Raw genomic sequence first — 13,120 nt, forward strand, 5'->3', positions numbered from 1 at the left:
TTCAAGGAATCAGAATGCTTCAGTGCCCTTATGTGAATGGCTGGGTACATTAGTAGAATGCCAGGCTGCCTTAATAAATAGACCCCAAAACGTATAATGATTCAGACACACTGGGAGCTTACTATTGCTCATTTAACAGTTTGAGACAGGCATTCCTCAGCTAGGTGGAGGGGGTTATACTGGGGAGGGGAGGATGGACAGAAAGCTTGTTCCACCCATCATTTGGGGTCCTCGCCCTGAGGGTGGTCTCTCCAGTCAGCCGGTGGGGAGAGGTGCATGCCAGCCTGGAAGGGATGCACATGGGCCCTCACTTTTCATTGGTCAGAACCTGGTCATGTGGCCATGCTGAATTGCAAAGCAGTCTGGGAAATGTAGTATAGCTATGTGGCCAGGAGGAGGAGGAAATAGATTTTGTGGAACAAATAACCATCTGTGCCACGTTCATCTAGTGGACACGAGACACTAAGAAAGCCATGGGTTTATTCTGTTCTTCATCCCCCCTTTTCTTAAAGAAGATAAGTAGAGAATGAAGTAGTTTCACACAAATGAAAAGCATTGAATATTAGAGTTGGGTGGAAATGTAAAAGTCCTTTTATTGTAATCTCTTTTCTTCAGCAACTACAAACAGATGGATAAACTGCTTCTGTTTGAGAATGTTTGGTTATTGGGATTTCACTTCTTGAAAAAGCACTGCAAAGAACGGCTGAACTCTGACTCTTTAACTTGATGGCAGTGGCCCTGGTTGGTCTTGCCCGCTGATGACTGGGCCGTAACCCTTACCTCATGCAGCAATCTGTGGGTTGGAGGCAGCTAACATGCATGGCTTAGTCTTCTGTGTTATTGGCCACACGCACAAACATTTCCTCTAGCTATGCTTAAAGTTGCGTGGTTTTAACCTGTGGTGTCTTTACCGAAGGAAGTTCTGAGCAGCGCCTCATCAGGTGACCCCTTAACAGCCCTTGAGCTAAACAAATCCCATCCCATAACACAGCCTGTTTGTGTCAGATTGTTTCTGTCACCACATAGCATCCTTATAAACAACGTTTTTAACGGTCTGAAAGGTAGGACCTATGGGACTAGAAGAAGGGAACTATTAGAATTTAACAAAGAGAAAGTGAGTGGCTTAATTATTATTTTCAAGAATGAAGCATCTGAGGTTCTTCTTCAATTTTCAGGCCCAGAAGGAGGAAGTGCATTTGATGGTAACAGCAGAGATTTGTTTCGAGTCGGGTAGAGTTGCTGCATCAAGCATTTACACACACCGTTGGAGACGGTTTTAGTAAAAGTAGAATTAAAATGTCAATGCCAAGTGTTCCATACGGTCTGATGGCACAGCGGACGATCCAGAGATAGGAGGGAGGTTCAAAGAGCAGCAAAAGTAATAGCCAGAGAAAGAGACCCAGCCCTGGAGAGCTCTGATTTACGGCAGAGTTGGGAAAAGATAGATGGTAAAGGCAGGAGTAGCAGAGTGGACTTGCTTTCAAATCCTAAGAGGCCAGTGCAGCAGAAAAACCAGTAATGAATTCATTCGCTGAGGGTATGTAGAGACTTTGATAAGGAAGAAGCAACGTGCTTGTAGCCTCACACTGACTATGACACATCTGCTGTGTGGGAAATAGCCTTACATTCTGAGCTATGACAATCTGCCGTATTATGTTTTACCAATTAATAAAAGGAGAGAAAACAACAAATAGTCTTTAACTGAAACCAGCCAAGAGAACAATTACACAGAAGGCGCAGTGATAGAGCATAAACAGTATGTTCTAATGGAAACCTACTCAGTGTTTAATTGGCTGTGAATGCAGTAGGTTAGACAAAAGAGTCAAGGGAAAGTCTTACTATTTTTCAGAAAGAGCAAAAAAGGGATCCGTTGGCTAAGAGGCTTTCTTCAGTACTGTTTTTCAGATCCTGGTTAGAAAATATTTCAACAAATTGGATTCAAGTCCAACAGCTTGATTGTTACAAAATCACAGACTTGCCCCTTTTTTAATACCTCAGATGATTTGAGTTAGTTGAGAGCTACTTACTACACAGTGTTGTTGCTGTGGCTGTTACTGCCGGGCCTAACTGTAATATGTGTAAGAAAAAGAACAGCATAGCACTAACTAGTTCCCGGGGGGATCTTTGTCCGTGTGGATATCCACACGTAGTGACAGTTCCTATGCACAGATCATGAAGTAGGTGCGTGGCATCAGCCCGGTGAACACACAGTGGCATGCAGATTTTCTCTCTTCATTTTATGCCACAAACATTCACTGGGGATCGTCCTTCAGGATGAGGTTTGTTCGACTGGTTGAATATAGCATTCGTAGTCTGAACTGCAGGCAGTCAAACCAACTGCCGTTTGTTGACCTATGCTAATCATTTCAAATTCCAATAAAATTGTTGCTTTATGCATTTTGACAACTAGATCAGATCAGCTCTATGGCAGTTGTCGAACACTTTTTTTTTTTTTTTTTTTTTTTTAAAGATTTTATTTATTTATTTGAGAGAGAGAATGAGAGAGAGAGAGAGAGCATGAGAGGGGGAGGGTCAGAGGGAGAAGCAGACTCCCTGCTGAGCAGGGAGCCCGATGCGGGACTCGATCCTGGGACTCCAGGATCATGACCTGAGCCGAAGGCAGTCGCTTAACCAACTGAGCCACCCAGTTGTCGAACACTTTGTAACCAACATGATCATGGCCAAAAATCCTAAATGAACATCCTGTAGCCTATATAGATAAGATCTAAAGTTAAAGGAAGTTGTTAGCCAAAGGCTACTCAAAGGAAAAAAAAAAGGGGGTTTGAGAAAGAATTGGAAGAAAAGAGGCTGAGAATACAACTTAGGAGACTCAGAGAGGTAGTATTTATTTATAAACAGCAATGGGTACACCTGATGCTATCACACAGGAGCCAAGGCACGGCAGAATGAAAACAACTTGGAGCTGCAGTCAACAAATGGAAAAGAACACAGTGCCTTCTGTTTCCAAATCAGTATCACCCTCTTATCATCTCCTTCTACCATTCTCTCTTTAAATACAGACTCATCGGTGGTCAAACACTAGAGATACGTAATTGAATACTTGAATGCCAAACAGGCATTCACATTATCAGGTTTTGATTACAACGTGTCTGACCTGACTCTCTCACCCTCAAAGTATATAAATTTCATGGACTCTGGGGGTTGGGAGTTCAAGGTAGACTGCCAATTTCTGAGGATAGTATATAAAGAAACTGTCCCTTTCCAGTCTTCAAATCTCCAGTAATTGTCTTATATACATTATGTCCTATCAACATAGGACACCATGAATAATTATTTAGTAAAGCACTTTTATATATTATCTTGTTTGCTCCCATGGACAGTCCCATGAGATAGTTTGGCAAAGCTGCTATCACCATTGTATTGATTAGGATACTGATGCTCAAAAGATGACATGACTTGTCCATGGTCACACACCCAGCAAAGGCAAGATCCAGGAAGAATACTCAGATCTATGTATGCCCTCCATCCCCATTCTCTTGACAGTGTACTGTTCTGTTCTTTAGAATAGTCTTCTCTATGAATACTAGGAGTTTTTTTTTTCAATTAATGCACTAATGGCATTGCTTATTAGATGTAGCAAAGATAGAGTATAAAAGGACCTTATAGCTGTTCTGAATGAATGTGGAAATACTAATTGTTTTTGAATGAATGTGTTATAACTAAAAGCAGCTTTTTTTTTTACAGAAAACTAATACTCATAGATCATGATAGATTGCAGCAATTATGATGAATTCCAAAGCAGAAATAAAGAACAGTTGGGATCAGATTTGCTTAGATTTAGAGAACATTTTTTTGCTAGCTTTCAGTGGTATTTGCTACTATACACAGTTGGCTGAGGAACTGAACTTCTGTTAGTGTTTATCTACCAGTCAGTAATCACGGACACTATGTCACAGAAAAGTTTCCTAAGGAACTTTTAAAAAGATATATATCAGATAAGATGCACAGAAGTACTGAAAGACACTGGGGGGAATGAGTACAGCAAGAAGAGAAGTAGAAAAGACATTGTAATAAGTAAAATAATAATAATAATAAATATATAACTAGTATATAAAGTATATTTTTTAACATATATAAAACTAAAAAATGTATATAAACTTCAATTATATTGCTGAGAAGCCTTTTACAAAAAAAGAGTTTGGATTTGGTGTCTGATTTTGGTAATAGTAAGCATCTTTGTATAGAAAATAGAAACCTCTGTTTTGTCTTATTGAAGGGTTTCTGGGGCTGTGTCTGTCTTGTCCTGAGCTCTTTCATGCATGCATGTGTTCTATTATTAAGAAATAACTTGTAATAATACTTACCAAGCAGCCTAATTTTGTTTTCTGCTCGGGTTGTGATTTCAATTGGGGTCCTGGGATCCAGGCCCATGATGGGCTTCACGCCTGGTGGGGAGTCTACTTGGGGATTCTCTCTGTCCCTCTCCCTGCTGCCCCCCTCCCTGGTCTCTAAAATAAATAAATAAATAAATCTTTTTTAAAAAAAAATATTTTTAAAAAATAACTTAGATTAACAAATCTGCTGGTATTTAGTTGTCAAATAAAACAAGAAAAAGAACCCTATATTGTCCATACCTTTTCCTATTTGTGGAATATATGAAGCAGTTTTTCTTTCTGTGTATGTGTGTGTTATTGTTTTGTTAGCTTGCTTTTTGGTAGAACTTGTAAAAATTTGTAAAGCTCTGTGTGTGTTTGAAAATAGCTTTGTAAACATGTTTAAGATCCAGAAAAAATAAGAGTATGCACCTGTTGGTAATCCTTTCAAATTTTAAGAACCAAAGGTCACTATTTGGCTTGTTTAGAACTAGAAAACTTGATCTCCCTTATGCAGAACAGACTTTTTAGGCCCTCCAAAAGTCTTTATTCTAGAAAGTTGAGTTCTGTTCCTAAATTAACCCACTTCTTTCCAGTCATAGATTTGAATTCCTCTGGAACTTGACTCTATGTTCCTAACCAGCAACTCTATTCTTAAAACAACAAACAAACAGGGAAGCCTGGGTGGCTCAGTTGGTTAAGCAGCTGCCTTCGGCTCAGGTCGTGATCCCAGGGTCCTGGGATCGAGCCCCACATCGGGCTCCCTGCTCAGCGAGGAGCTTGCTTCTCCCTCTCCCACTGCCTGCCACTCCTTCTGCTTGTGCGCTTTCTCTCTCTGACAAAAATAAATAAATAAAAATCTTTAAAAAAACAACAAACAAACAGAAACACAAAAATAAACCTATTCTGTAAATAAAGGAGCTGTAAGCACAGGACTGCCCATGAGATTTCATACCTTAAGTTGCAAAGGCCACCTGAGTAATGGAGACTGAGACATGAGATTCACTTGACTTTAACCTCATTGAAATCCTGACCACCTCTCTGTACATTGTCAAGGTCGACTGCGTCTGTGCTTGATGATTTGGCTTGCATCTGGGCATTCAGGGTTGCTAGAGAAGAAAACTGAAACTCTAAGAGACTTATGAGTCAGGTGACTAAGTACTGGCCTGGTGTTTGGGGGTCTGTGTTTTAGGCCTTCTTAGCCTCTCACTAATCATGTGGAACTTCCTCTCTGTGTCTCGGTTTTCTTGGCAAAATGAAGACGTTGTACTTGACCAGTGCTTTCCAGTGTCTTTTAGCAGTTGAACAGCTTTTTACAATGAAATCATATATAAAGCCCCAATGTAGAAAACAGAAATGTGGAGGCGTTTGCCTGGCATGGACGGTAGGAACTCCCGTGCTCCGCCAACTCAGCTTCCCTTCAGTGTTCTCAGTGGCCTGAGGGTATTTCACAAAGCCCTTGGTTTCTGCAGAAGATAATTTGAAGATGCTTCAAATAATTTATTAATGCTTAAAAATTCTAAAAAATGTAAAAACATAAAACTTACCAGCCATCTACAGCTTATAAATACAATACAATGACACAAGAAGGTGCTTTGCATTAAAATGATATCAGAACTTTTGTACAGCCTGTTGCTTTAAAGGAGCAATTTCCAGTCATTTGTGAAAAGGATTATTTTATATTTTCCTTAAGGCTTTGGGTCACTGAAGTCAGGTGAAGAGTCTCCTGAGAGGGTTGATGGTATACTAAAACAGGTATGAGATGACATATGGCTCAATTACTGTTCACAACTCTACCTCTTCCCTGTCCCAACCCCCAAAGGCATATAAAAATGAAGGAGAATGGGCACTGCACATAAAGGGAAGGGGCACTACTCTTTTGTCTCCTTTCCGGAACTCTGCCAAGCTCTGAAAATAAGAATGGAGAAAGGTCCTTTCCATGGTGGCAATAACTGGCTTAGAGAGGCATTCTTTGCATTCTGCAGGTAGATAATCATCTGAAATTGATCAATGCCAGTTTAAAGTCAAGAATTTTAAAACTATAAATTCCAGAGATCCTTATGTGATCAATCATGTGCAAATAGACTCCTCTCTCAGTTCATTTGCAGTGTCTTTGCTTTATTCTTCTCCTGCATAACTGCAGGAAACTTTCTGACTTCCCAAAATCCTCGCAACGATCCTCACATTGCCCTCAACTGTTGTGTCTTATCGCTCCCCACTTTATGCATTCAAAGTCTTAAGCAAATATGCTGAAGAATCTTGTGCATGCAGAAGAGAAATCATATTTTCTATATTCTTAGAAATGAAACATTCCTTTGGGCTTGGGGAGAAATGCTTCTTGTAACATGAATTTAACTGTTGAGCACTGGGAATGCAACATCGCTACCAACTGATTGAGTGTTGATGATGAAAATGAAGAGGGCTTTCCCCTTTGGCCAGCAGCATTGATACGTCTGGGCAGAGCATTCATAGTTCCTGGAGTCTTGTTCAAGAGCAAATCAACTGTGAATTGTCGGGAAATTGTATTGCTCTTTCCCAGAAAGGGCATGGTTTATTCATATGTTTTGATTCCCTCCTGATATGGTGTGCATTATAAAGAGAATTTGGCAAGGTAGGTAATAGTGGAGGAAGAGCTGCTTTTTTTTTTTTTTTTTTAAGATTTTATTTATTTGAGAGAGAGAATGAGAGAGAGAGAGCATGAGAGGGGGGAGAGTCAGAGGGAGAAGCAGACTCCCTGCTGAGCAGGGAGCCCGATGCGGGACTCGATCCTGGGACTCCAGGATCATGACCTGAGCTGAAGGCAGTCGCTTAACCAACTGAGCCACCCAGGCGCCCGGAAGAGCTGCTTTTTTAACAACAGGTTTGTTTTTGTTTTAGTTTTGGTTTTGGTTAAACAGCCAAAACCTTCCTCCATTCTACCCGACTTATATTTTAATACTAGCCAAAGCCTGTTTAAAATACTTGTGGCAAATGTTTATTATACTGTGGTCACAGGGCTGTATATAAAGTGGTTATTAAGTACTGTGGTTATAAATCACTTGAGAGCCCCATAACATTTTTTACTGGCTTGTTCTGTTCTGTGTTCCTATTCATAGGATATCAATAACAAGAGTGACAGCTGACATTTCTCTTGCTAAGAGGTCTGTCCTAAATAATCCCAGCAAGAGAGCAATAATCGAACGTTCGAACACTCGGTCCAGCTTAGGTAAGATGTTCAAATGTGGTACTTGTCCAAGCTATGCTTTCAGAGTGGGATGACACATGTTTTGTTTGCGAATGTCTTTTTTCCAGTTTGCTCCCCATTCTGAATGGGGAAGTGCTGATGAACTGAAAAGAATGGTATCCATGGAAAAGAAGGGAACAGAGTCCTATAGCCGCCAGAGCCTCCTCTCTCAGCTCTAGTCATTTAGTTAATTAGTAGTCTGGTGGGAAGAATCCTCATTGGGCTCTCCTGGTCTGTTACTGCCTGACCACCTGAAACCACTCATCTCCACTCTGCCCCAGCTTCTCAACGAGGCTAATGATATCTGTCATACCTGAGTCACAGCTGACATGAAAGGAAATGAGATGTTCAACCTTCTCAGATCTTTAGAAGAAAGCTAGATAATGGTGTTTTAGTGTTGCTTCTGCTGCTAGCTGGTAGTACCCAGAATAGTCACAGCTTTAAGTGGAAAGAGCCATGAGCATGAATAACATGCAGGGAGTATAAATGTGTCTTTCCTGGAGCACAATCAGAAAGCATTCTGAAATTCACCATGATGGAGAAGGGAAAAATACCATGTTGCTGGGGCGCCTGGGTGGCTCAGATGGTTAAGCGTCTGCTTTCCGCTCAGGTCGTGGTCCCAGGGTCCTGGGATCAGGCCCCACGTCAGGCTCCTGGCTCGGTGGGGAGCCTGCTTCTCCCTCTCCCTCTGCCTTTCTCCCTGCTCATGCTCTCTCTCTCTCTCTCTCTCTCTTTCTCTCTATCTCTGTGTCTCAAATGAATGGGTGAAGTCTTTAAAAAAAAAAATACCATATTGCTACCGGATTGCAGGGTGCTTGTCTCACGGAGTCGAAGAATGAATCTCGCAGACACAAAAGGGTGAGGTGAAAGTTTATTAAGTGAAGATGAGAACAGAAAGGAAAGAAGAAAAAAAAACTCTAAAGAGAGAGGGGTCCCGAGTGGGTTGCCACTGTGGGCTTTCACTGACAGTCTTTTATTGAGAACTGACTAGGGAACGTAAATCTTGACGTCTCCGCCACTGATAGCACCGTTTACTTTTTCTTTGGAGTTTGGTAATTTTCAGTGGTCCACTTGTAGCTGTTACAGAGATCTCTGACATTTAAGACAAATGAGGTAGACTCGTTAGTCTCGTTATATTCCCTCTTCTCTGGTTTTGTTCGCCTCAGCATTTTCCCCATCTGGGATTGCTGTGAGCCCGAACACGTAGCCCCCTGTGTGAGCCTAGTCACATAGCCTCCTACCTATCTCTCCCTACCTAGCCCCACCTGCCCCTTACTCAATATGTGGTTAGCTACATAAAGCCATGGATGAACAGGGCTGTGGGAGATGGAATCACCATCCACAGAAACAAGTCCATGCTGCTGGGGAAAAATGACATTTATCTCAAGAGATGATGATAGAAAACAAAAAAATTCCAAGATAGCTTGCATGCCCAAACATCCTATGCAAGAATTTGTTGGAGGCTGAACCTTGACCCTGAGCCAAGAATTGTACAGATTAGAAAGAGGCTACGAAGTATCATCTCTGTATTCCTGGCATGGGATTGGCACATGGTAATTGTTCAATAAATGTTTGTTGGATGGTTTATGAAAGAATGTTAAACATACCAGTGGAATAGTTGTCAGTCCTTGTGAGGGCAAGATCCCGGACATCAGTGGTTCTTTCCTTAGTTCAGTATTTAGATGTTTCACATCTGATAATGATATCTGTCATAGCTGAGTCACAGCTGACATGAGTGAAACGCTTTTAAAGACACAGTATTTTGACCTTAAGGAAGTAACAATGGAAGAGTTGATGATGATGAATCAGAGTAGGGGACTGACTAAAGTTAAATGCTGTGGGAGACAAGGATGCCAAATTAGATTGAAGATTTCTTAAACAAGCATCCATTGTCTATTCTCCTGTCTTCCACTCTCCTTTTCACTCCACAAAGTGCCTTTGACTTTTGATTACTCCTTCCTCTGATGTATAATGAGAGGTTAAAAAACACTTAAATGCATACGCAAGGTCGCCTGACTCTACGTCTACCCCAGCCAAGGGTCTCATGGATATTCTCTGAAGTCATCCTGTATAATCCAGTCACCTGTTTCAGTCAGTGGAGTGGAGTTAGTATAAATATTGAGGACAAAACAAGGTGAATGTCAGTTCACTAGTTTTTCCCTTTGCTTCACAAATTCATATACCTACAACCATTAGAAATAATTTAATGGCAATCTATTATAATAACCACTACATGAGCCACTTATGTCCATTTGCTGGCTTGTTACTGCGCATTTGTACATTCCGCCATCACATGTTTATTGTTATGTGCTGCCACACATTATGCCAGACCTAGGAAGTACAAACATAACTAAGAAAAATATCTTACCCATAAGCCACTGGAAAGAAGGGGCAGATGGTTAAAATGCTGTCTGATAATGGAATTATGAGCCAAGAGCTAGGGGTATAAAGAAAGAAGGGTAGGGAGTAAGAGGTATCAGAGAAGACTTTGAGGAAGTTATATTTGAGCTGGTTCTTCAAGGCAGACAAAAATGTGCAAAGGCATCAGCATTTGTGTGGTTGATAAACAAGTAGTTTGTTTAGAGAATGCTTAGAAAAGGGGAGTGGGTGGCATGGTTTGAAAGCAACAGGGAAAGAGACTGGAAAAGTAGGTTGAGGCCAGTATGTTAGAGCTCTAAGTATACCTTGCTAAAGAAACCTCCAGAGTAGATTCTATGAAATGTGAATTCTAAAGGATACTAGTAGTTATTACATCCAAAATGTTTTCCATAGTCAAATTTGGAAATTTGGATTAAACAGTTGGCAGTCTTTACTGCAAGACTTCCGAGGGCCATTAAGATACAAAGGGCAATGCATGTTTGAAATTCCAGAAGAAACTATTAGAGCCTGCAATATTTTGCAAAAAAATCTCTTTTTCCTCTTAGGATATCTTAAGGGATTAGTGTTCCAGGGTACTCACTTTGGGAAATGTTGCTCTGAACCCAAGGGAATAGTTTAAGCATTTGGATATAAGAAAGATCACAGATGACAGAGATGCTGGAGAGAGGTGGGTCTAGATTGGTCACGGTCAAGTTATAGAAGTGTTCATGGAGGTTCTTCCAGCATCGTAATCCATGACTTCTCAGGGCCCCATTTGTCTGGAATAAGATCATGATGAAACTTCCATTGGAACCTTCCACTGGAACCGAGAATCAGCATGGGAAGTCAAGATTGCTGGATTAGCTTGAAGTTTTTCTTTAAGAAAATGAGCTATGTAGATATATATGCCATTCTCTTTCTCAGACATACAGTTTATGTATTGAATTCCAAATACATATTATGCAAATATGGACCCACTCTAGTATATAATGTGGCCTCTGCAGCCTTCTGGCTTTCTTGCCCGAGCACCTCTCCACTCCTGCCAGAGTGCCCATTGCCTAAGAGTTCTGTGTTGTCTAAGTCTTGGATGTGCTTGCCCTCTGCACAGGTCAAAAACCACAGTTACCTCATTGCTGATGCAGAATAAATAAGGCTAGGTATTTCTGTGTTATTTACACAGTGTGCCTCAAGGATTCTTTGTACTGGAGCAGTCCAGTTTACCTCACTACCTTTTTGCTACTTCGGGAAACATTGTGTTCAGATTTGAAATTTAAAGCAGTGCAGACTTGTTCTACAACAGTCCTGGACAGGAGTTAAACCAGTGGCAATTTAATGACAACAACAAATGGAGAACGTACCCCAACAGCCAGAGGCTGAAATCTACTACAATACAAATACACTTTATTTTCTGAACTTATAAGAAAAAAATTTTTTTAACTGTTTTTGACATGTGAGAAAAAAGGGACAGGTGTGTTATTATTACTAACAAGTGTAGTATGTGACTTCAGAAGCATTTTGCAAATGAGCCTAATTGTCCTAATTACGTAAATGTCTTGGGAGCTAGTCATCTTTCAAAGCAATATAAAATCTTTCAGACCACTGGGATTGGATCATATGAAAAATGATAGCTATGTTCACTCTTGAAATTCCTATTTCTAATACAAATCATGCATTAAACATCAGTGATTTTGTGGGAAGAATTTTAGGCTATTATGCAAAGCCCAAGAAAATAGAGTTACAAGATAGTCTTGAGCATTCATGCTCCTGCACACCCTGTCAGTATGTCTGGTTATGGAAGGGAGGACTTTTTGGTGGGTGACGTGAAATTGAATATATACTGGATAAGCAAAACAAATCATGGCATTTTGGTAGAAACCCTTTTCAAAGAGTATATTTAAAGCAACATCACCTCTTTCCTAGGCCATCTTGGAAGTAATGTACATTAGGCAACTTTGTCTACTCTGTGTAATTTAAACGCGATTACAACATTGCTAGGTCACGCCTATAATGCATAGGCCAAAAATAAAAATAAGTAAACAGTAAAACAAGATCATCTCTCTGAAAATTAAGTAGTCTAATTCAGACTTTGAACATGACCCAATATATCAGATGATTTATAAAATATATATGAAAAAGCTTTTTATGTTTTAGAAAACCAGATTATGTTTTTATAGATAATCTGCTTTGTTTTAAAAATAGCTGGATTGCTTCAGACATGGAGAATAACTAGATTTTTTTATTTGACCAGATTCATGCAGAGATTCAGGTCACTTGGCTATTACAGCCAGTCGAATAGATTTCGTTCTCAAGGCATTTCAGCATTTATAATATAATTGCCTTAGTTTTTTTTTTTTTTAATACTGAAGATTATGCCTTAGAACAAGTGTACTGGCCCTAATACTTGAATTAAGATATAGCAATATGTTAGTTGTAAGAGTAGACCCAGACATTTAACCCTGGATAAAAAATATGCATATTTTTTCATCAAAACAGATGAATTGTGGGGTTTTTAAAAAACATATTTCCAGAATATTAATATATAAATTGTTGATTGGTTGAAATATTTCAGTGTAATTTGCTTTCCATGTGATGTTGCTCTACACATGTACTTCAGTTCTTTCCTAAATGTGGTTTCAGCTTTCATAGCTCAAGTAAAAGTTCTTTAGAACAAAGCAACAATCATAAACAACATAGCTATATAAATAGCTAAATTTCAGGACAAGTGTAAGAAGTGAGTTAAGAGAACCATCTCAGTTTTTTTCACCAAATATTTGGTTTGGTGAAAACCAACCAAAACTCAACCCATCTCTTTAGAAAATACCTTAAGTTAAAAGAAGTATGAAATTCAAAATGTTCTGTTTTGCAATATAGACAAACATCAGAAAGGGGTACTATGTTTTTAAATTTAAGAACTAATTAGTAAAAATAACCATGTCCTCTTATTTATTATTTCTCCTTTTAGCGGAAGTACAAAGTGAAATTGAAAGAATCTTTGAGCTGGCAAGATCTTTGCAACTGGTGGTTCTTGACGCAGACACAATCAATCACCCAGCACAACTCATAAAGACTTCTTTAGCACCAATTATTGTTCATGTAAAAGTCTCATCTCCAAAGGTAATTAGCTCCTTTGTCCCTTAAGGATCAGAAGCTCATTGGGGCGCCTGGGTGGCTCAGTCGTTAAGCATCTGCCTTCGGCTCAGGTCAT

General features: G+C 39.8%; 1 protein-coding gene across 6 annotated transcripts in view; it reads left to right on the forward strand.

Moving 5' to 3' along the window:
• Positions 1–13,120, forward strand: part of CACNB4 (calcium voltage-gated channel auxiliary subunit beta 4) — a 242,662-nt gene that overhangs the window by 206,592 nt on the left and 22,950 nt on the right. For all 6 annotated transcript variants that reach the window (XM_032410487.1, XM_032410495.1, XM_032410519.1 and 3 more), the window contains 2 exons: positions 7,430–7,539; positions 12,878–13,029. In XM_032410487.1, coding sequence (XP_032266378.1) covers positions 7,430–7,539; positions 12,878–13,029 — 262 coding nt within the window. The remainder of the gene's footprint in view (positions 1–7,429; positions 7,540–12,877; positions 13,030–13,120) is intronic.

This window comes from Phoca vitulina, unplaced genomic scaffold, assembly GCF_004348235.1.
Source record: "Phoca vitulina isolate PV1807 unplaced genomic scaffold, GSC_HSeal_1.0 scaffold1, whole genome shotgun sequence".
Taxonomy (NCBI): domain Eukaryota; kingdom Metazoa; phylum Chordata; class Mammalia; order Carnivora; family Phocidae; genus Phoca; species Phoca vitulina.